A 22,653-nucleotide genomic window follows, 5' to 3' on the forward strand; every position below is an offset into this window, starting at 1 on the left:
ATTTCTGTCACCTCAAGGATATGCCAACAGTCTTAAACTACCTCAAAGACAGTGATTCATAGATGTATATAGAGCAGTTTGTGCAACAACTTCAACTCATTACATGAATATGGAAATTTGAATGTACAATAATGATATACGGGTCACTTCATTGGCTTCAAACCTGATATATTCAGTTTTAAAAATCTATAAAAGTCCATAAAGCAGTTAATGGTTTGTTCCGCCAGTATATCTCTGGCTTGGTCACAGTTTATAGCCCTATCAGACCTCTCGGGTCATGAGGTTCAGATTTTTCACCTTGCTGAGCTACAGTGGTCAAGCTCTCTGGAACAAGCTGCCTGCTGACCTGAGCTCAGGAACAACTTTGTCTGAATTTAAAGGAAAACTCAAAACTCAAAACACCTACGAAAAATACCTGTAATGCATGTTTCTTTGTGCATTTCACTGACCATTTGGTATGTGTCTTTTTCTTATTCCTGTAAAGCATATAAGCTGTGTGTTGGGCTTATTTATTAGCATTGACAGTTTTGGCATCATAATTAGTATCAAAAACTGCATCTTAATTAATGTATCATATAGGAAAAAGAGATTGAAAACTCCTTGTGGCAGGGTGGAGGAGCTGCAGCCACTCAGGCTGATTAGGGCACAGGGGGGCCCAATCAGCCTCTCCACCCTGCCAGCCTTCATAAGGCATAGCTGCACAGCAGCAAGGGTCGGAGGAGCTGCTGCTGGCGTGAGGTGCTTGTGCACGTGTGATTTGGATTAATAAAGGGATTCTGCACGAAACTCCGTGTCCTCTCCATCCTGTCGGTCGGGCCCCCGTGGCACTCACACTGCTACACTGGCGCCCAACGTGGGGCCCGATGGGAGGAGAGGCATGGAGCGGGCCCTGGACGCGCTCGCCCAGGCCATTGCGGACCTGGCCGCCCTGCGCCGGGACCAGGGCGGGCATCAGCTCGCTGTGTTGGCGGCGCTGATACCCGCGGACCGACCCACCCCTGCGCCACACCGGAGGTTCGCCGCAGCAGCGCGGGAGGAGCTGGCGTGTAGCAGTGTGAGTGCCACGGGGGGCCGACCGACAGGATGGAGAGGACACGGAGTTTCGTGCAGAATCCCTTTATTAATCCAAATCAAACGTGCACAAGCACCTCACGCCAGCAGCAGCTCCTCCGACCCTTGCTGCTGTGCAGCTATGCCTTATGAAGGCTGGCAGGGTGGAGAGGCTGATTGGGCCCACCTGTGCCCTAATCAGCCTGAGTGGCTGCAGCTCCTCCACCCTGCCACACTCCTGTTCTGTGGTGATTCACAATTGAGTGGCGAACAAACAGACAACGCATTCAGTGCTGTTTCTGTTACATCTGCTGCAGCAAAGGTCATTCTCATTTCCAAGAGAAAAGTCACCACTTTTTCACATCAAAATTTCAGAGGTCAAATTGTATTTTCTTTCACAACCAACATAGTAGGCTCATTAAGACTTTTCAGTAAGTTTCCATCCCATAAACTGAGAGAAATCCTGAGTTGTGTCCCCATTTCTTTCAGCAGCACTCCTCTCAACCAGAAACCCAGCCCCCTCGTATCGAACCTGCTCCAACAGTATGATTTATGAAAAAACATCCATGAAACATTTTGTGCTGTTGGCGACACCACAATAAGCCAGCTTTGCAGGGTTTTTGTTATTACTAACTAATAAATCACCTTATGTTTTGCTCTACAGTTGGTGATGCAGCTCTGGAGAATAGTGCATGTACGAGCACACGAGTCAGGCAAGGGCACACATGCCTGAGATGAAAGGATGGCGTTTAACCTGCAGACAGGAAATAGCATGAAGAAATAATGCTATCAAATGCTGGTGCATATTAGAGAGGGCAACAAAATGCTTTCTACTGGTCAAAAGTTAATAAATGATTTACTGGACGTCTTAAAAAAAGAGCATCCTTTGTAGTCTTTGACTTTGTTCAAAGTTTTTAAACAATAAGGAATATATTATCACACTCTCCCAAATCCTCCCATTACCATCAAGGGCTCACAGGTGGAAACAGTTGAGTTATAAATATCTGGGCACTATCATTGATAAGGATCTGAGGTATGACCTCAATACATCTGCCATTTGCAAAAAGGGCCTGCAAAGACTTTATTTTCTGCGCAGATTGAACACTTTTCATGTGGAGAAAACACTAATGGAGTTATTGTATAAGTCTTTTATTGAATCAATTTTAACTTTCTGTATTGTATTGTGGTATGGCAACCTGACAGTGCAGAACAAAAAGAGGATGCAGGACATTGTCAGAGCAGCCAGTAAAATCATTGGCACTGAGCAGTTCTCTCTGACTGACATTTACGAAGGTCGAGTCCTGAATAAGGCACAAGATATCTTGGCCAGTCCTGATCACCCTCTGTCAGAAGAGTTTGTCCTTCTCCCTTCTGGGTGGCGCTATAGGCTTCCCAAGGCCAATAGCAATAGGTGTACATTTTCTTTTATACCAACCGCAGTTAAAATGATCAATTCACATAAATTTTAATATTTTTAATACATTTTTATCAGTCTGCCTGCACTGCTGGAAGCACTTCGGCTTTTACTCATTTATTAGGGTTACTATGTCGTGTTTTAATGTTTTAATTGTTCTTATTGGTATGTCTGTCTTTGTATGATGACTGTTTCCCATACTGCTGAATGAATTTCCCCTCGAGGGACAATAAAAATGACTCTGACTCTGACTTTGACCTACAATATGCAAGCAATTGTAAAATCTGCAGTATATATGATAATATTCGGCTGGTTTGCTACGTCTGGACACCTTTTAATATCCAACTGATCCCTCGGTCCCCCATAGCATATCTCATAATGCAAATGGAAAATACAACACAAGTTGACCATAGCATTCTTTTCCTATCTCTCACAATGTTAGTTTTAACTGCTCTAACAGCAGCATACTACATACTGAAGATGTAGTATGTTTTTGTTTTGTATTTTCCTTGCGGTAGAAGACTGTTTATCAGAGTATAAAGTTTGCACATGTCCAACTGTAATCGATATTCACTATCAGAGGAATATTATGGGAAATACATTGCTATAGAGGTGTGGTGAAAAATTGGCGTGAACTGTCATATTTCAGATATGCAGACGATTCTTTCAGCAGAAATCTTCAAATCAGTGAGTCAGAGCATCGCTGGGAAACTCCACCACAGCTTTACAGTCCATTTCTGCTGACTGCTCAGAGTGATAAGTGCCATTAAAAAATGAAACAGTGTTTTTAAACTCGTCAACATGCCTTAGTATAAAATGTTGTATTATTATTATTTTAATCACCACCATGTTTCTTTGAATGGCCATAGTGTTTAGTTTGTTTGTTCTGTTGTTCGTTTTACTACTTTGTTGTTGTAGCTGCTGTAATTCCTATCTTGAGCCCGTGTTGTACTGATGATATCAAAATGTGGGATTCCCGTTAGTGCTTTTTATTTTTGTTCCAAGCCTGCTATGAGGGTGCAGATGACAACAGCATGAAGACATGTCCCTTGGGGGTAGAGCTCAGATTCGGCGGTCGTTTGTCCCACATAGCAGTTGTGAAAGGATTTAAAGGAGCGGATCCTCACAGATAAGACGACAACTTAAAAGAAAATGTTTCTGAAATCCTTTAATAATCAAGGAAAAACTTTTCTGATGCAGTCTAAATTAAAGTTGAATATCCCAAGAGTTATTTTTTCCAGCCCAGTTGATGCAATAACAAAGAATAAAAAATGCAAGGCTGCTTTTTAGAGAAGATTGAAATATATAGATAGTGCTCTGCTGTACAATGTCATATCCGTTCTCTAAACTTTCTTTTCCCTACTTCTTGCTTCCTTATTTTACATCATAAATAATCTTAGTCCTTATCACACTGTGTGAATTTTGTGCATTTGCCCCACAGATAAATCCATAGAAAATCACAAATAAACAATGTGGAGTTGTGATTTTTTTATAAAATATTCTGTTTGCTGAATGTAGGCCAGGAAGTCTCATGGGGGCATTTTTGTTTGTGAAGACTTTAAACTCGCATGAGCTTAGCTACCTGTGAATAAAGTTATAGCTGAACACTTGCTAGATCATAGGCAAAAAATATCGATGAATTCCTTTTCCAGGTAAATGACGCGGGAGCTTAAATCTTGAGAAAAGATTTCAGTACACAATTAATAATAGCGGTGCAGGGTTTTATCTGTGAATTTACATAAAACGTAAGCTCTCCTTATAGCAAGAGAGAAAAGTTGTGAAAATAGACGTCGGAAAGACAACAGGGAGTTGAGTGAGATTTCAGTAAGGGGCTTTGTTTTATTGAGAGTTTTAATTCCCAGGCTGTGTTTTCAGCTGGGGGTTGTCATGTTTTCATGTGCAGGAGATCTCGGAAGCACTGACATATGTGCATCCAGTCCTCCGTAAGTCAGAGTATAAACAGGTGTGGGGGGTTTTCCTGCTGAGCGTCGTTCACAGTCCCCAGAGCAGAACGTATGGTATATGTCGATGAATAATTAATTACTTCTAGGTGTTTTTCCCCTTCTCCTTTCGTTAACGTTTTTCCTCTAACAGGACAATGGGGAACAGGTCCATACTTCAAACGTGCTGGTTGACTGGTTTATAAGTACTCACTATGCGTACTATACGTTACTGCCTAAAGAAATATAAAGTGGCACTATAGGTGTGTATATGCGTGTCAATAGTGTCAATGCACTGTGTGATGCACAGGATATTTGAAAGTAAGATTAATTCCTTTCACTCGTACTTGAAATGCCATTATGAACCTTCTTTTACTCCAATTTGCATCTTTGAAGAGTAAATATATTTATTCAGCATAGAGACATGAAAGAAGTTGATAAATAAATGACGTGAAGGTTAATCTCACTCACACTCAGCTCCCTGCTGAAAGCTTGTTTGTACCTACATTTGTTCTTACTTGCAAAATAAAAAAAAGGGGAATGGCTTGATTTGTAACTTCTTCCACAGATTTTATAAACTCTCTTCTCTGCAGTCAACCTGCAGTATCTTTACTTCTTGTAATACAAGCACTTCTCGCCTGGGAAAGGTCAGCATTGGCCATTTTATCATTAATCCTCACTGACTTAAATTTTACCAGCCAGCAACATTTTGCAATCACGCTAACAGTAGTTAACCTTCAGAGACACAGAGAGAAGTAGTTTTCTTGGCCTGTGAATGTTACCCACTCTTTTTGCTGTTCCCATTTATTTTTTGGCCATCACTTCAATATCCTGCAATATCCCGAGCATCCTGCTTAGTATGGCCTGGATACTGGTGACTTATCTGGTGTGACAAGACTTTTCCCATTTTTATACCAAATAATACCAAAAATTGGTATCTAACTGTGTGGCTAGTGGCGCTTTTAAACTAGTACCTACTCAGCCCGACTTGACTCGTCTCGCCTCCACTCGCCTCGTCCTCGTTTGTTTTTATACACCCAGATGAGAAGTAGGCGGGTTGGAGCGAAGCTGCTGTGACGTATTTGATTGCGTGATCTAAACGGAGAAGACAACTACACTAAAGATGTAGAACCTGTAGGGGATGATATATGTGCTGCTTGGTTTGTCGCTTGTGTTCGATATCAAGTTAAAAAATTAGAGTAAAGAAGCTTCAAGCGGCAACGTTTTTTTTTTACTTTGTTTGTGTTGGCGCTGCTGAGAAATCAGCTGGGATCCGCAAGTGACCGAGCGCCTGGTGGATCTGGTCGTTCCTTATCGCACCGTCTAGATCCCTTTTTAATTATCTCCTCAGCCACCAGGTTTATGAACATCTGCACCTCAGAGTTGGATCACCAAACATACTTTTGCGCTATCATTGCCTGTCGAATAAAATGAGGAAGCCGCGGGCTGCTCTTGCGCTGACTTCCGCTTCCTGATTCAAACGTCTGACGGGCCCCGGCCCCCGACCAATCGGTGACATGTATTGTGATGACGTCAGATCCAGGGCCAACTCAGCACGCTTAGAACCTCGGCAGAATAGATACAGAAAAAGTATCTACTCGGCACGCCTCCACCCGCCTCCACCCCTAGTGTAAAAGCGCAAAACCAGGTGTGGCGATGTAGATAGATAGATAGATAGATAGATACCTTGTGCCACTAGAATGTGTTTTAGTGAAGCTACAAACAAATCCAATACTTTTCTTTTCCGCCCCAGAATTGACTGTAAATGGGTTCCTGCCTCATGTAAAGGTCCAGTAATCATGAGGGTCATTTCCCTGTCAGCGCCTCTCACAGTGGTTGTCCACAGACTGGAAGGCCGGTATTTCAGTCCTCAGCTCCTCCATTTGTCAAAATGTCCCGAGGCAACAGACTGAGCCCAACACTGCGTGCGATGTGGTCAATGGCGAGTGAATAGTGGAAATAATAGTGGTATAGTGGAATAGTTGTATAGTGGAGATAAGCGCTGCTTGTGTAAAAAAAAATAAAGGGGACAAAAAGATGTGCTAATTGAATCTACTTGTGCAAATTAGTGGATAAGAACCACATAGCAAAGATCTTTTTATAGGCTCGCCATGATTATACGGCACTGTGAGTGGAAACATTTCTAGTACAGTTAATTACTGTTAAAATAAAATGAAATGCACCAGACCAATATAACGTTTACTCCGTTTTAGAGTACTGAGTATGCCCTCTGTCTCCTCCTCTGTAACTCCGACCACCTCTGTCCACCTATTCCTCTCTCCCTCCCCATCCTCTCGGCTCCACATCCACTCATCTGACCCGCTGCTTCTGTATCGGCCAGCCTGGTCTGTTCCCTCTGCACCAGACAGGTGTATACGGATTTAAGTAGGAAGAGACTTGGGCTGGATTAATGGTGCTCTGATCGCCCTGTGGGGTTGAGTAGGATCAGTGCTGTCTTTGATGTGGTATGTATGAAAAACCCTCTCCACCTGTTTGTGTCTCTTCTTCTGGTCGATCATAATTAAGTCCTAAAGCAGCAAAGTGATGGGTTGAGTTTCTGGACCTTGAACTTATTTTCAGTTCCAAAATGTTTCTTTCATTTACATGCAGAAGCTTGGGGATTTATTGGTATTCAGCTAAATGATTGATTGATTGTTTTTACATTCCAATACTGTCTTTCTTGCAGACTGATTTGACTTAACTCTCTAGTCAAACTATGCTTTACAGACACAAAGGCAACTGAGAAACCAATTAACAGATTCATAAAATCATATTGCCTTGATTTTCTATTAATTATTGATATTTTAGAGAAGATACACTGTTTTTACTACAATTCAAGGGCCTACAGACATTCACTTTTAAATTGCTCTCAGCACCCTGCTTTGAACTTATCAGTAATATGACATCATGCTGTCAGAGTTTTCTGCATCAAACCATGAAATGAGGCTGTGGGTTGTTCCAGATTAATGATCAAAGCAGAAACTTAACTTTGATGCACTTTGTTCTCAATCTGAAAGCCTGAGGAAAGAACCAGAAAACATTCCCGTTCATTAATTTCCTGACATGTATCCATATCCTCAGAAAACTGGGCGGTCACACTCATTTTTAATTATTAAGGGCCCTCATTTGTCGTCCTGCTGATGACATCACACGCTCTTTGTCGCTGTGGTGATATACGATCCAGATAACATCAATGTGGAGACACCGGATACTCTTGTTTTGTGATTGAGGGTCTGGAGAATTGCTTGGTTGTGATGCGGGGAGATTAAAGCAACTAGAATTGAATGTTCAACCAAGTTACGGAGATAATATTTGAAGAACATCACAGCACTGAATTGTATTTTTAACATGTACACAAGTACACGTAAAACTAAAGAGTAAGCAAGTATGAAGTGTGATATATACTGTACGTCTGAGGATGGATAGCTATGATAGATGACTTTTATGACTTTGCGTATCTCTCATTTCCTTCATCAGAGCAGGAAAGGGAGTTTTTTCAGCCATGAAACTCGGCAAAATCAAGAGCTCTAAAGATGACCACAGGAAAGGAGGTAAACAGTGCACAATATGAGACAAAAGTTCCTGATCTTGGTCATAATCTGATTATTAACTAATGAGTGGTATAGTTCTGTATCTGCTTTGCATTTATAGACAGTGTTAACTCAAGTATTGATCTGGTTGATTTTAGCCGATGAGCCAGCAGTCTTGGACATGGAGGACTTGGACCGGAAAGCAATACGTCTTGCTGGAACGCTGGATCCAGATACCATCTCTCTGGCCTCTGTGACTGCTGTCACTACTAACGTTTCCAACAAGAGGTACTGACACAGTAAACTCAGACACAATACAAGGAAAAAAAATACACACAGAGCTGTAGATGCATTTATTGTTTGTTACGAGGCCAGGCTTTGCACACTCAAAGCCATTATTCCTGAAATTGGTGGTTTAAAGGAAAGAGATCTGCACAAAGTGAAGTGAAGATAGATGTACAGTAAAACACAAAGAAGTGCAGTCGGTTTATTGAAGTAAAACTTTCTTAAGTGCTGTAAAACTTGTTTTGATGAGGTAATTTTGCAGACGAACAAGCAGATCCTGGACAGGAATAAGCATAGACATAGACAATGGATAGTATATTATTAATACATTGTAAACAGAAAGGGAAGAGTATATCTGGTTTCCATTTTGTAACAATTCCAAGCCTCTTTAATGGCTCTTTAATGTGTTTGTCAGTACAACACGTCTTTGAGAGAAGCTCAGTGCACAGCGTGACCAAAACAGACCCAATATGTCTAACCTGAAGGTTCTCTAATGAGAATAGAAATGAGAATACACTTTAAAAGTCTCTTTAGTTTCCACTGGTAAGCCACAACTGAATGTACTGGCTATTAGTGCATTATAGGAGAATCATTCATTGTGTGTGTTTTGTTTTTCCAGGTCAAAGCCAGATATCAAGATGGAGCCAAGCTCTGGAAGACCAGTAGATTATCAGGTGTGGTTACATATGCGCCTTCTGGATATTTGTGCATTTTCTTCTCTGTAAGTGCATCAGGCTTTGTATCGTGGATAACCAGGACAGGTGGTTTGCTATAAACTAATTGTCAAACCTTTGACCTGTGGAATTTAATGTCCATGACATCACATGAGCACTCGCAGTACAGTCGATCTTCTTCCTCACTTGAGGCCAGAGCAGGATTGAATTCATGGTGAAAGCATCTATACAATCTGCTTCTCATTTAGGGTATCACAGTCTGAGTGCTGAGTTGCTATTAAGAAAGCAATACACCGTACATGAATGCATACTATTCATAAGTCAAACCAATGCTAAGTTGGGACATCAAGAGTCCTCTAGGAGTCTACCAAGCAGCTCTCATTGCCAGGCTGAGCCAAATAATCTGTCTCTTTTTACAAGAGCAGTGATTCCCATCACTACTCTTTGTGGTAATGACTGTGCAGCCGAAGGATTTATGATAATTGAGTTGATGCTTGATAGCTCTCTGTTGGAAGGAATTCTGCTCATTTCAGCATTTAGATTCAGATCTGATTAAACGATGTCCCCCATCAGATCAGCATCACAGTGATTGAGGCGCGACAGCTAATAGGCCTCAACATGGACCCTGTGGTGTGTGTAGAGATTGGAGATGACAAGAAGTATACATCTATGAAGGAGTCGACCAACTGTCCATACTACAATGAGGTGAGAGTGTAAAATGTACAATCCATTATGCAGTCAAAGATATGCTTTTTTTCCCCCTGAATCCGACCGTCACTTCTAATATTGTTCATCATATACGTATAAAACATTTTAACCCATTAATATTCCATTTGTGCTCCTAAACTAAGATAAACTTCTTTGAAACTATTTATGGCCAACATTGGGTTGGATATGTGCAAATCTCAGGTTGAGATTAAATTGAAGATAGAGACACTTATTTGATTAGGAGCCCTGCCTTTACCCGAATACAGCTGGGAAAGACTCCAGCAGACCCTGTGACCCTGAAATAAGAATAATGGATGGATGGTTGGATGGAGGGATAGTGTCAAAATACCACAATACATGCAGTTCAACATGCTGTACAGTATAGACCTTAAATTCTTATAACAAGTAAGAACTGGTGCTAGGTGCTTTGGAGCAGTTTTTTGGTAGTTTTTTTTGGTTGAGTTCTTCTTTGAGGAGGCTGCAGACTTTTATGTGTTTCTCCCTAGTTGAGTATTTTAAAGAAGATATTTTCACCTGAGTGAAGTATGAAGTCTAGTTATGTATCGAGCTTCTCTTGGAAATAGTATTTGTAATGATTTGCTTTCCGCTGAACTATGTGGAAAGTTGAAAGGCAAACACTCATAAAGTTTTTCTTAACCATCAGCACAAACAAAATGGTCTAAATCATAACCATAAAAAGATTGTTGTAAACATTAAATCATCACAAATAGCTCTGCAGGGCACGGGGCCTAAAGGTTTGGAGGTTTTTCTTGACAGAAAGGACAGCCCAGTGTTCTCCATGCAGCTCTTTATCATCAGTATATACACAAACATTGATAGCAGCCATATACTCACACAGGATACAAATAAGAGTCAGAAACTCTTGTGACTCGTTGTATTTTAATGTCTGCTCGCCTCCCTCTGTAGTTATAATTTGAAAGATAGCCTGGAGTATGCAACACTACACTTTCCCCTTTTGTCCTTTTTGCTTTGTACCTGAAAAGACTCACAATCAAATATTTATTCATTTCCTTGGATCTTTAGTTGAAGTATTTTAACAGTTTTAACATCAACCAAATCTAATATTAACGAAGAACAAATCTGTTATTCAATATTTTGACTATAACACTTTATAACACAATTATATATAGAGTAAATGCATTTTAATAGAAACTCTTTTTTTCATCTATCTGCAGTATTTTGTCTTTGATTTCCACGTCCCTCCTGATGTCATGTTTGATAAGATCATCAAGCTCTCGGTAAGTAGTCTGTACCAAATATGTACACACTGCAGCACAGCAGTATCAACAAAATAAAACCCTTTTTGCACCTTTGTGCATCTAATGGCACATGGAAGCGTCATTAAAAGAGGCATGTTAAGGCCTTTTTTTGAATGTTTTCATTAAATCCCCCACCCCCCATCCCCACCCCGCCCCAAAGTTAACACAATTAAAAATCGCGTTGTAACGTCTCTGTTGGTTTGCATAACACCTTGATGATTTCCTTCCAGATAACTCCCCAGTGTTTTATTAGGATGTTTAGGTAAATGTTAATAATTCTGGCACACAATCATCAATATTTGAAATCTTATGTGCTGCAGTGGTGCATTCAAGGTTAAAAGGAAAATTTGAATTTACAATTTTCAAAAATGAGAAGCAAAGTTTTAAGGACACATTTTGTGATTGGTGTATTAAACATTATACAAAGTATTGATTATAGGTGGAGATGAAGAGGGAGGGGGGGGTCAATATTTCTACTTCTGAGTTTGTGATCCACCAGTGCGCTGCAAACCTGAACCACTCAATGAATGAAATGTCATCAGCCCCAGACAGCCTAAGGCTAAAGCCAGGGCTTGTAGTGATCTCAGACTGACCAGAAATATGCTCTTAGGAACAGAACGGAGTACTTAGACTGGAAATAAATGAAAGGGCTTCTTAATACGTTGTGGTACAGATGGGATATTGTTACTCCAAGTAAGTAAGAAAATATCCAGTAAGGATCAGTGTTGCCAGTTACTGGCAATATTAGGTCTACAATTTGTGAGGGACTTGGTGTATGATTAATGTAAAATGTGGAAGATTTTTGTTTAACATAAAGTACACGTGTCTCCATAGAAACTACATGTTTATGGTTTTGTGCAGCCCAAGTCTCCATTTGTGTTATTATTTTATTCTCACCTTTTAGGTTATTCATTCCAAAAACCTTTTAAGAAGTGGAACCTTGGTGGGAACCTTTAAAATGGATGTCGGGACTGTTTACTCTCAGCCTGGTAAACCACCGCCTGCTGCTCCAACGAGAATGATAACTTTTAAAAGTGCTAAATTTGCTGTCAGCCTAAAAGAATTTAACAAACTTTTGTTTTTTTTTTTGTAGTGAAATGAAAATGGATTATTGTCCAAAAATGCTTATTTTTCTGGTTCATGGATTTGCTTGTTAACTGAGTTACTGACGTCTATCTTAGAGCACCAGTTCTACCACAAGTGGGCCATCCTGTCTGATCCTGAAGACATCACGGCCGGGTGCAAAGGATACATAAAATGTGACATTGCTGTTGTCGGGAAGGGTGACAACATCAAGACCCCACACAAAGCCAATGAGACTGAAGAAGACGAGATAGAGGGGTAATAAGTTACCTGAATTCAGTTAAAAAAGAAACACAGTGGCCAAGTACAATTCCTGTTTTTCTGTATACAAGTATACACTACTTCAGTTACAAGACAATATATCTCTATTACCTTCATCAAGTGCTTTCTCAAACAGAATAGTACCCTGATATGACTTTTTGTGAATAATTTGTATTCAACAACATAAAACTCTCCTGGTGTCTGTGCTCCAGAAATCTCCTGCTCCCTGAGGGGATTCCTGCAGAGAGGCAGTGGGCGAGGTTTTACGTGAAGATCTACCGTGCCGAGGGACTTCCGAAAATGAACACCAGCATCATGGCTAATGTGAAAAAGGCCTTCATAGGAGAGAACAGAGACCTGGTTGATCCCTATGTTCAAGTGCAATACGCTGGACAAAAGGTATCTCAGTTTGGTCCTCAACAGGGAACTGTCCCCCTTAAATGCACTGCAAGTTTAAGGGGTATATATCTGTTTATTTACACAGCAATTCAAATATAAGACCCTGCTTTAAATGTTTTAGAATTCATTAACAGCCTTATGAGAAATTCAGTCCCACAGCAGACTATAATATGTAGCTTAAATGAAATTCAAATGTATGCCAAGTGTATACCTGTAGTCCGCCAGCAGGCCACATAGTTTTGGCTATGTTGAAGATTAATGTATTTTATAGAAAATCTGTATAAGCGATTGGGAAACTTCTGCTGAATAATATTCTGGAAGTCATTTTGAAAATAATTCCATAATTGGCCATAGCCGCGGGAACTAATTCACAGTAGGGGGTGCGTGCCGGGTGAGATAAAAAATAATACTCGATAAAAAAAATCGAGTATTATTTAGGTTATTTTACCCTAATTTTATGGATCTAATTGACGGAAATGTATGAACCATATGCTTGTTTTACTTCCTTTGAGTAATAAAACCACCAATTCTCTTGCATGGCCCCGTTATCAAAATATATGCGCTAGGCCTATACAGTGGCACACTGGCACAGCAGCCCGTCATAACAGCCCGTCATAACTATAAAATACAGTAGCCTACGCCAACTTTTTATTTATTTGAATAATGTGACAGGTTTTATTTTATTTAATTTTTTCATCATCCCTCCCTCCTGTCTGGAGGGGGGGCGGGAGCTGGGGGAGGGGGGGGCGGTACCAAGAGGAGGGGGTGCTGCCGCACCCCCAGCAACCCCTACTTCCTGCGGTACTGTAATTGGCTGGATATCACATCCCAAAGACAAGTATTTTTGTCTGATAAGCTATCTAGCAGCACTATCTTTTGTCCAAATGTAATCATCTCTGGCTCCAAAAAAATCAAAATGGGAAAAACTGAATACTGAACTTAACCATATTAAGTTATTATAAGTTATATTGATGATGTACTTGCGACAACCACCAGAGTAATATGCAGTAGATACTGTAAACTACTTTGTATGAGGAGAATGCAGTTTTAAAAAACTGCAAAAATTGCCAAAGTATTGAATAAAGTGATGGTGACTTCGTCTAGGTTTAATGTACAGCATTTGCTTACGATGAGGATCTAGAGGTATGATGAGGGAACGTAGTCACCCTCCTCCTGTGTGTCGTGTTATCCAAGCTCACTACTTCTTTGTTGAGGCAGTTTAGCCATTCAAGTGTGTCACTGCATGTGCATTCTTGCCATTCAGCATGATTAAACAAAGCTCATTACCTTAAAGAGAGATAGAAGGTTCTGAGTTGCAACGACTACAAGTTTTCTATGAGTTGTCAGCTTAGATTTACAGTATAATCAAACAATAGTGACTATTGGCGTGAAACTGACCACAACAGCTACATTTGTTTTTCCTTCCTCTGAGTTAATCTTTACTCTGTCTTCCCGTTACTCCAGGGCAAAACCTCGGTCCAGAAGAGCAGCTACGAGCCGATCTGGAACGAGCAGATCGTATTCGCAGAGCTATTCCCTCCTCTCTGCAAAAGGATCAAAGTCCAGATAAGAGACTCGGACAAGGTCAATGATGTTGCCATAGGAACCCACTTCATCGATCTACGCAAAATATCAAATGATGGTGATAAAGGTAGAGGTCAAAACGCATAAAAAAGGGCAACACCAAAAGAACCTCTCACTAGCAATGATAAGCTGCCAAGTACATTAATTATTCTGCCTCAGCAAATGAATATTTTACTGTAGATCGTAATCGTTTATAGGAGCTTGTGAGTCGAGCCGTGACCGACTGATCCTTTTCTAATGTCCGTTCACATCTAGCGGCATTCAGACTTGCTGTCAGTACATGCATGCATCAGCATCTTTTTGGAATTTATCTAATGAGAAAGGAAAGTCACTTTATTTAGTACTTTATTTAATCCATAATAAAATGGTCTAGCCTCTTACAATAAGACAATCACAAGTACATTGCACAGAAAAGATGACTATTATAATTGCAATTTTTTTCTGTGAAAAGCACCACAACAATCAATTGAAATTCGTTATCATGCAGAATTATTATTATTATTTTTTTTAAATATTTTTATCCCGGTTTTTTCCCCCATTTTATCACCCAGTGCTCCTACATAAGTAACAGTCCTAAATTTGATTTAAACGTCGGCTGAACAACATTATCAACTCACTACGTGTGATGAAAATAAACGGAAAGGACTGCTTGCAGTGAGAGAGGTGCTTCTGTTAATCTTCTCCAGGGTTCTTGCCCACCCTGGGCCCAGCATGGGTCAACATGTACGGCTCCACTCGCCAGTACACGCTGATGGACGAGCACCAGGACCTGAATGACGGGCTCGGGGAAGGAGTGTCTTTCAGAGCGCGGCTCCTGCTTTCCGTCGCTGTGGAGATTCTGGACACCACCTCACCGGAGATCATCAGCTCCAGCGAAGTCCAAGTGGACTCTGTCTCCAACATCTCCGAGGTTAGAAGACCGGCTAACAGTATCTGTTTCAGGATCGTGGACTCAGCACTTTCCAACATCATCTCTGACAACAAAACAGAAACCACTGTATTAGTAGCCATGTACTTAACTGCTCAGCTCATTTTAACTTGGTCAGTCATTTTTCAATTAATATGGATTTTATCATTTGAATTTTAGCAATTTATCATTTGAATAAACTGTATTCTACAACCAGTCACAAAACCAAACTGGAGCACCTGTATCTTGTATCTTGTATCTTGTATCTTGTGTCTTGTGTCTTGTATCTTGTATCTTGTGTCTTGTATCTTGTATCTTGTCTCTTGTATCTTGTATCTTAGGGGGGACAAAATGATCATCAATCAATGGGATTCTGTAGTTCACATGCTAAAGCGTCTATTAAATGAGTATAGTCAAATGTAAAAGATAAACTGAAGACAGTATGAATAAAATTGATGCATTTTGCAACTAAATATGAGATTGAAATAAAGGAATTCTGCTAAAAGAAAATGTTTTTTCCTTGTTCTTCCATCAGAGCGCCACAGGGAAAATGGAAGAGTTCTTCCTCTTTGGTTCCTTCCTGGAGGCCACCATGATTGACAGGAAGATTGGCGACAAACCCATCACTTTTGAAATCACAATTGGTAATTAGAAATTTGACCTTCTTAGTATTGACCTGCACACCACAAGTCACTGCATGTAACGGGGGAATGTGACGCAAATCGATGGCTACTAACCATGCATTCCTCGTGCAACAGGTAACTATGGCAACCAGATAGATGGCGTGAACAAATCGTCCTCGAGAAAGAAGAAGAAAAAGGATGGAGATGATGAAGAGGATGAAGACGAGCTGATCCAGAACTCCAGCGAGGACGAGGCGGACGAGGACGGGGACCTGGCTTCGGTGTCCTCCACTCCTTTCATGAGGCCCGTCATCACCGACAGGTCAGGGTTCAAGAAGCGCCAGAGTAGAAATAAAAGGAGATGAAAATGAGACGGGATTTTGATTGTCTGACCTCAGTTTTGCTTGAACCTCTCAGAAACTACTTCCATCTCCCCTACTTTGACAAGAAGCCGTGTGTCTACATAAAGAGCTGGTGGCAGGACCAGAGGAGACGACTTTATAATTCCAACATGATGGATAAGATTGCAGACAAGTTGGTCTGTATCCCTCTTCTTCTGTGAATCAGCTTCACTTTTACAAAGCAACTCTGTCCATCTTTCTGTGTCCTGAATCTTACTTTAACTTATTGTCTCCCAGCAGTATCATGAATAAATGAAGACTAATGTTTGTAATAGATGTTTTGGTGATTAAACTGTGAACACTGACAACTTGACGCTTCTTAAACTCAACTTGCTTGTGTGACACAACAGGAAGAAGGTTTGAATGATGTTCAAGAGATCTTTAAGACAGAGAAGGCTTTTCCAGAGCGCAGACTCAGAGGCGTGCTGGAGGAGCTCAGTATCGGCTGCAGGTAATCAACATGATCGTAAACATTTATCATGTTGTGATAAAGCATTATGACCAGTGGTCACCTTCGTTTATCACAGCAGTCGTTGTAGTAAAGCTGCTGAAAATCCTAAGGCATCCTGGCATATATATTAGCCAGGTTTATTTTTAATGTTGTTCAGGAAGAAAAAAGTGTTTGTCTAAAAGTCTAACGAAGACGGTTATCTGCCTCTCAGGCATCCTCATCAAGCAGCACTTTGCAATTATGCAAACACACTCATTAAGGGTGAAAGCAGCCAGCAGTGACTTCATTATGGTGGTTTTTTCTTTCCTGTAATGATCTCTTAGCAGTTTCGTGAATTTATTAGAGCTGTCTGCTTCTCACACATGCAGTGACCATTTCTTTTTTTAAATTTTAAATCGAAGATTTAATCAGTAAGCTTTCTTCTTCTGTGTGTTTTACAGTCGGTTTGTGACGCTGGCCAACAAGGATGTGAACCTGGCGGGCCGAACCAAGCTGGATCGAGAACGGCTCAAGTCCTGCATGAGGGAAATGGTATGATTTATGTTTCTCAAATTCAGACCGAGTGAAGTGGAAGATAAATTATAGAGGAAGCAGAAGCTGTGAGTTCGTGCATCATTATGGTCGATGTGGAGCTGCCTATCTCACCAACTTAGTGATAATATGTTCCTCACTTTGTTTTTGGTTCATTGTTTTCATTACTTTTATTTTGCTTCGAGACAAAATTCGACAAAAATCCAATGTTTTCACGTAACTTGCGCACGGATAAAGAAATCTCTGAACAACGTACTTGCCTGTAAATGCAGGTGAAATAGTGCCGTCAGAATGTGAAAGCAATTTTTATAATGCCTAAATGCAAAAATAAAGGTGAACTAATCCAGCGTCAGCCTGTTTGGAGTGGATCCATAACCATCACCTGTCGCATCTCCTCCTACAGGACGGTATGGGCCAGCAGGCCAGGCAGATACGCACACAGGTGAAGAAAAACACCATCAAGGACAAAGTCAAGCTTGCACAGAACTTCCTGCAGAGGCTCCGTTTCCTTGCTGACGAGGTAGCCATTCAACTCTGTGTCACACAATACGTAGCCACATATTGTAGAATGGATGTTTAAAAGGTTTTTCTGAGGTGAATCACATGTGGAAAACACAGGAGAATGGCTGTATTTGTATTTCTCCAGCCTCAACACAGCATCCCAGATGTTTTTATCTGGATGATGAGCAATAACAAGCGCATCGCTTACGCCCGGATTCCCTCCAAAGACATTCTGTACTCAATAGTAGATGAAGAAACAGGAAAAGACTGTGGAAAAGTCAAAGCTGTCTTCCTCAAGGTACGTTCATCTCCCATAAGCTCTGTTGTCTTTTTTTCAATGTCTCACACCTTGGTAACCATTTTCATTTTCTGACTTTAACCAACTTCTCAAACCATGAAATTACCAGAAGTGGTGAATATTGACGCTACAAAACACAGATTGGGAAAATACTTGCAATCGTCTGAACTGTTTGAAATGATTGGATTGGGCCATGATGCAATCATTTGTGCATAGTGCTTAAAAATTGACTTGAAAATCAAGGACTTGTGGATGCATGAAAAATAGGTCTTCTGTGACTGATTCTGACTTCATAAACGTTCAGCCCATTGTTTGTGTGACCTGCGTCCACAGCTGCCTGGGAAGAAGGGCTTTGGTCCTGCAGGCTGGACGGTTCAGGCTAAACTGGAGTTGTACCTGTGGCTGGGGATCAACAAGCAACGGAAAGACTTCCTCACCGGTCTCCCGAATGGATTTGAAGAGGTTAAAGCCGTCAACACAGGCCCTGGTCTGCACTCTGTCCCCCCAGTCAGCCTCGTCTACAACAGTAAGAACAAACAACAGGAATACGAGACTGTGAGCACAGCTGAAGGGCAGATTCAGACTCTTACTAAGTCTCTTTGTGTCAATCATTCATGAATGTTTAATGTACTTTGGTACAGTAATTCAAGCTTCCTGCACTATAATGCAAATCTATTTAATCTATGTGAGAGAAAGATCGTGGTTAATTATGTTTTGAGGCTAAATTAACTTTTCTCTCTCTCTAATGTTTTGCATCATTTTCTCTCTTTTCAGCGTGAGGTGTTGCATTACAATTTTTGCTTTCCTCCCAGAAATTATAGTTAAAGCACAAACTCACTAAAAATCCTGTGTACTTTGTTAGTAGGATGTTATATGTGACTGTGTTCCCAACAGTGAAGCAGGTGTTTCAGCTGAGAGCGCACATGTACCAGGCCCGCAGCCTGTTTGCTGCCGACAGCAGTGGTCTCTCCGACCCCTTCGCCCGAGTCTTCTTCTCCACACACAGCCAAGTGACTGAGGTAAAAGGATCTTGTGTATGTGTAAAACTATGGGCCAAATCCACAAAGAATAGATTGCGTCCGCAAATAGCGCTGTGAATTGCGTCGCATTTGCGCCCGCAATTTGCCCCGCTTTAAGGTCCTATTCACAAAAGATTTTGCTCTAATGATATGCCGGCGCAAACACGCCCATAAAGTTTTGCAGCTGAGTGCAATTTTCCCTTGTCTGAGTAAGTGAGCGGAGCTGTTTCCAGTGTTCTCCATATTTCAGCACACAGATTGGTCCATAATGAAAACTGCAGAGAGCACAACAGCCTCAACTTTCACGTATTTCTACTTCTCTAGTATTTCGCATGTATGACATAAGCTAATGAAATGTCAAATGTTAAGAGGCTGTGCGCATTTACGCACAAGGCACAGCACCAGTAACTTCATTAACACTGGATCCGGATCAGATCAGGATCTGACGGTAATTCATGTTCTGTGTTTTGCTACACACACCTACAGGTCAGCTGTTAAACACACACATTCTAGATGTATATGTTTATATGGTGGAATTGTTTGTAATAAAGCAGCCCCTACTGTATGGATGAATCCTGAGCTCCGTCCTGTTATTTTTATTTTTAAATCCGAGATAAGTCCACAACCCCACTTGATCTGACTGTCTACAGTCATGTCTGACTGTAGATTTCACCCTTAAAATCATTCAGTATCACACAGGCTTGAATGATATTGGAGAGAGAGAGAAACAGAGCCGCAGGGGGAGTGAGGAGTGAGTTTAATACACGCTTCGAAAAGACGGTATTTGCTCCACTATTTTTGTGTGTGGCAAATAGCGCTGGCCTTTGTGAATTAGACGGTTTTTGCAATGAGGCCTATTTGCATAGAAAGGGGGCAATTTTGCGCCGAATGTATGAATATTACCTAATTTATATGCATGCAAATGGCACAGGCGCACCATGACACTATTTGCTTGGCAGCGCAGTTAGTGGTGCAATTCGCCCTTTGCGGGTGCTTTGTGAATTAAACGCTCTCTTTTTGTCTCATTTGCACCGGTTTAGAGGCCGCAGAAGCCGCGCAATCCTTTTGTGGATTTAGCCCTATGTGTGTTAATATTGATTAAACCTGAGTGGATCTGTGTGTGTGTGCGCTGCAGGTTCTGAGCGAGACTCTTTGCCCAACGTGGGACCAGCTGCTGGTCTTCGATGATGTGGAGCTGTTCGGTGAGGCCAGTGAACTAAGAGAAGACCCTCCCATCATTGTGGTGGAACTCTATGACCAAGACACTGTGGTAGGATCCTATGAATGGATGCCACAAATAGAAAGTTAGGGAGTATTTCAGTCTCCAAACTAAATCTGCTTTGCTTTTCCATCCCTCGTGTCCTTACTCTCTTCTCACCGTTGTCTCTCTCCAACACGCCCTTCACATAAATCTGACTTCACTCATGCTGGGTGAATAGAGTATTCAAGTATTGCTTCTCTAGAGAGGTTTTGAGTAAATTTAAGTACTGACTACCTTCACTTCTACAACAACAAAAATGTTCTATGGTTGATTGTCTTTTACAACTTTTTTACGATTTTCAACCACTTTGATTAATACTGACACCCAGAACGGTTGTTTCTGTAACTGCACCTCCCACAATTGTGTCTTACCCCCTTCCTTTGTCCCCTTCACTGTCTTTGCATGCTGTTGTCACCCACCGTGGTGTGCAGGGTAAGGCAGAGTTTATAGGTCGGACGTTTGCAAAGCCCACCATCAAGATGTGTGACGAGCATTACGGACCCCCGAGGTTCCCACCACAGCTGGAGTACTACCAGATATTCAGAGGGAACTGCACTGCTGGCGAGCTGCTGGCTGCCTTTGAGCTGCTGCAGGTAACAGATTCAGCGTAATACTACCTCTTATGCATATATCTTTTATTATATCTTTTTAATTTATACATTAATGATATATGTGAAGTGTCAAAATTATTACAGTTTGTGTTATTTGCAGATGATAAAACTTTTTTTTGTTCAGGTCATGATTTGAAAACTCTTGCTAAATGTATAGAAAAAGAAATGGTGAAATTAAAAAAATGGTTTGATGAGAATAAGTTGTCTTTAAATTGGAAAAAAACTAAATTTATGATTTTTGGTAATTCAAGAAGAGAGACAAATGTATCACTTACTTTAGAAGGAGTACTAATTGATAGAGTATCACAATTTAGGTTTTTAGGCGTTATTATAGATGAGAAATTGACATGGAAAGCTCATATGGCTCATGTAAAATCAAAAGTGTGCAAAAATATTTTTGTTTTGAACAAGGCTAAGTTTGTGTTAAATTATACAGTAATGAGAATCTTATATTGTTCATTAATTTTGCCTTATTTAACTTATTGTGTTGCAATCTGGGGCAACACATATCCAACCAATATGAATCCTTTATTTTTATTACAGAAAAGAGCACTTCGAGTTATTTTCAATACACATTACAGAGAACACAACAACAGATTATTTATTGAATCAAGATTACTGAAACTTGATGATTTGGTTAAGTTACAGACACTCACAATCATGTACACAGCTAAATGTAAATTATTACCAGAAAACTTACAATACATGTTTACTTTCAGTTTAAATAACGAAGATAGTCGTAGAAAATTTTATTTTAAACATTTATTTGCCTGAACAACCTTAAAGCAGATGAGCGCTTCAATTGTTGGAATTAAGTTATGGAATTCATTAAAATATGATTTAAAGGGCTGTATAAACATATTTCAGTTTAAATATAAATTTAAAGAGAAAAAAATAGCAATGTATGGATGAAATAGTCTAAATATATAATATATGCGTATGGAGACAGACAATTTATTTTCTTGTTTTTCTTTTCTTGTGATATTAACTAAGTAATTGTGCAGATCATCTGTTATTATTGTTCAATTTTGTTTTGAGGGAGGGGCAGGTATAATAAGATTTTCTTCTTCCTGCTCCTTTCTGGTTATGGAATATGCTTTTGATTGTGTTGTCATTTGACTTGCTTTTTTCTTTTCTTTGCATATTTCCATGATCGGAATAAATAAAAATGAAATGAAATTAAATGAAATGAAATATCTCTTCATGTAAAGCTATTTCTTTGCCCTGTTTTTAGAGCAATTTTATTAAATACAGTGTGCGGCCTTGGTATCATCAGTATTGACCGCTCGTCTTTCAAGATAACTCTTCTATCCCTTTATCTACCTCTCGCTTTCCCTCTTTTTTAAGTATAAATTGCTTCTGGCTTTCTTCTCCGGCTGCTGACAGATACCCTTTGACACAGAGGAGATCAGGCGAGCTCTCATCGCTGTCCATAACTTTGCTGTTCCTCAAATAAAGGTTCTCTTTTCCTTCTTTCATCTCATCCCACCATTTCTTGCTTTTATTCATCACAATATCTGCTTTTTTCTCTGCTTACATGGCTATTTGAATTTTCCTCACACTTTAAAGTTCTAACGGTGTGCAAAACTAGGATAAAGGAATTTAGAGAGTTTTCTGATGTTTCCGCCTGGATTCACCTCTCATTAGGTTGGTCAAGGAGGCAGGGCTGACCTTCCTCCCCTTGAAGGTTCAACAGACTCAGAACGTGGACCCATCCTCCCCGTGCCATTGGGCATCCGACCGGTCCTGAGTCGCTACCGTATAGAGGTGAATCTAATCTTCCTCTGTAGCTCTGCAGTTCAAACTTTAGAGACCTTCATACCTTACAGCAACATTTTACCT

At 40.5% G+C, this 22,653-nt stretch overlaps 1 protein-coding gene across 8 annotated transcripts in view; it reads left to right on the plus strand.

Moving 5' to 3' along the window:
* otofa (otoferlin a) overlaps nucleotides 1-22,653 on the plus strand; it is a 102,107-nt gene that overhangs the window by 63,184 nt on the left and 16,270 nt on the right. For 4 of the 8 annotated variants that reach the window (XM_061707497.1, XM_061707499.1, XM_061707498.1 and 1 more), the window contains exons 6-28: nucleotides 7,882-7,955; nucleotides 8,093-8,222; nucleotides 8,839-8,893; nucleotides 9,467-9,598; nucleotides 10,798-10,860; nucleotides 11,786-11,870; nucleotides 12,063-12,222; nucleotides 12,438-12,624; nucleotides 14,089-14,275; nucleotides 14,895-15,118; nucleotides 15,651-15,759; nucleotides 15,874-16,060; nucleotides 16,156-16,276; nucleotides 16,490-16,590; nucleotides 17,031-17,121; nucleotides 17,525-17,641; nucleotides 17,768-17,920; nucleotides 18,254-18,446; nucleotides 18,815-18,939; nucleotides 20,075-20,209; nucleotides 20,632-20,793; nucleotides 22,198-22,269; nucleotides 22,459-22,578. In XM_061707497.1, coding sequence (XP_061563481.1) covers nucleotides 7,882-7,955; nucleotides 8,093-8,222; nucleotides 8,839-8,893; nucleotides 9,467-9,598; nucleotides 10,798-10,860; nucleotides 11,786-11,870; nucleotides 12,063-12,222; nucleotides 12,438-12,624; nucleotides 14,089-14,275; nucleotides 14,895-15,118; nucleotides 15,651-15,759; nucleotides 15,874-16,060; nucleotides 16,156-16,276; nucleotides 16,490-16,590; nucleotides 17,031-17,121; nucleotides 17,525-17,641; nucleotides 17,768-17,920; nucleotides 18,254-18,446; nucleotides 18,815-18,939; nucleotides 20,075-20,209; nucleotides 20,632-20,793; nucleotides 22,198-22,269; nucleotides 22,459-22,578 — 2,983 coding nt within the window. The remainder of the gene's footprint in view (nucleotides 1-7,881; nucleotides 7,956-8,092; nucleotides 8,223-8,838; nucleotides 8,894-9,466; nucleotides 9,599-10,797; nucleotides 10,861-11,785; nucleotides 11,871-12,062; nucleotides 12,223-12,437; nucleotides 12,625-14,088; nucleotides 14,276-14,894; nucleotides 15,119-15,650; nucleotides 15,760-15,873; nucleotides 16,061-16,155; nucleotides 16,277-16,489; nucleotides 16,591-17,030; nucleotides 17,122-17,524; nucleotides 17,642-17,767; nucleotides 17,921-18,253; nucleotides 18,447-18,814; nucleotides 18,940-20,074; nucleotides 20,210-20,631; nucleotides 20,794-22,197; nucleotides 22,270-22,458; nucleotides 22,579-22,653) is intronic. The other 4 variants (XM_061707502.1, XM_061707503.1, XM_061707504.1 and 1 more) reach the window with 1 other exon arrangement.

The sequence above is a fragment of the Cololabis saira genome, chromosome 18, assembly GCF_033807715.1.
Source record: "Cololabis saira isolate AMF1-May2022 chromosome 18, fColSai1.1, whole genome shotgun sequence".
Taxonomy (NCBI): Eukaryota; Metazoa; Chordata; class Actinopteri; order Beloniformes; family Belonidae; genus Cololabis; species Cololabis saira.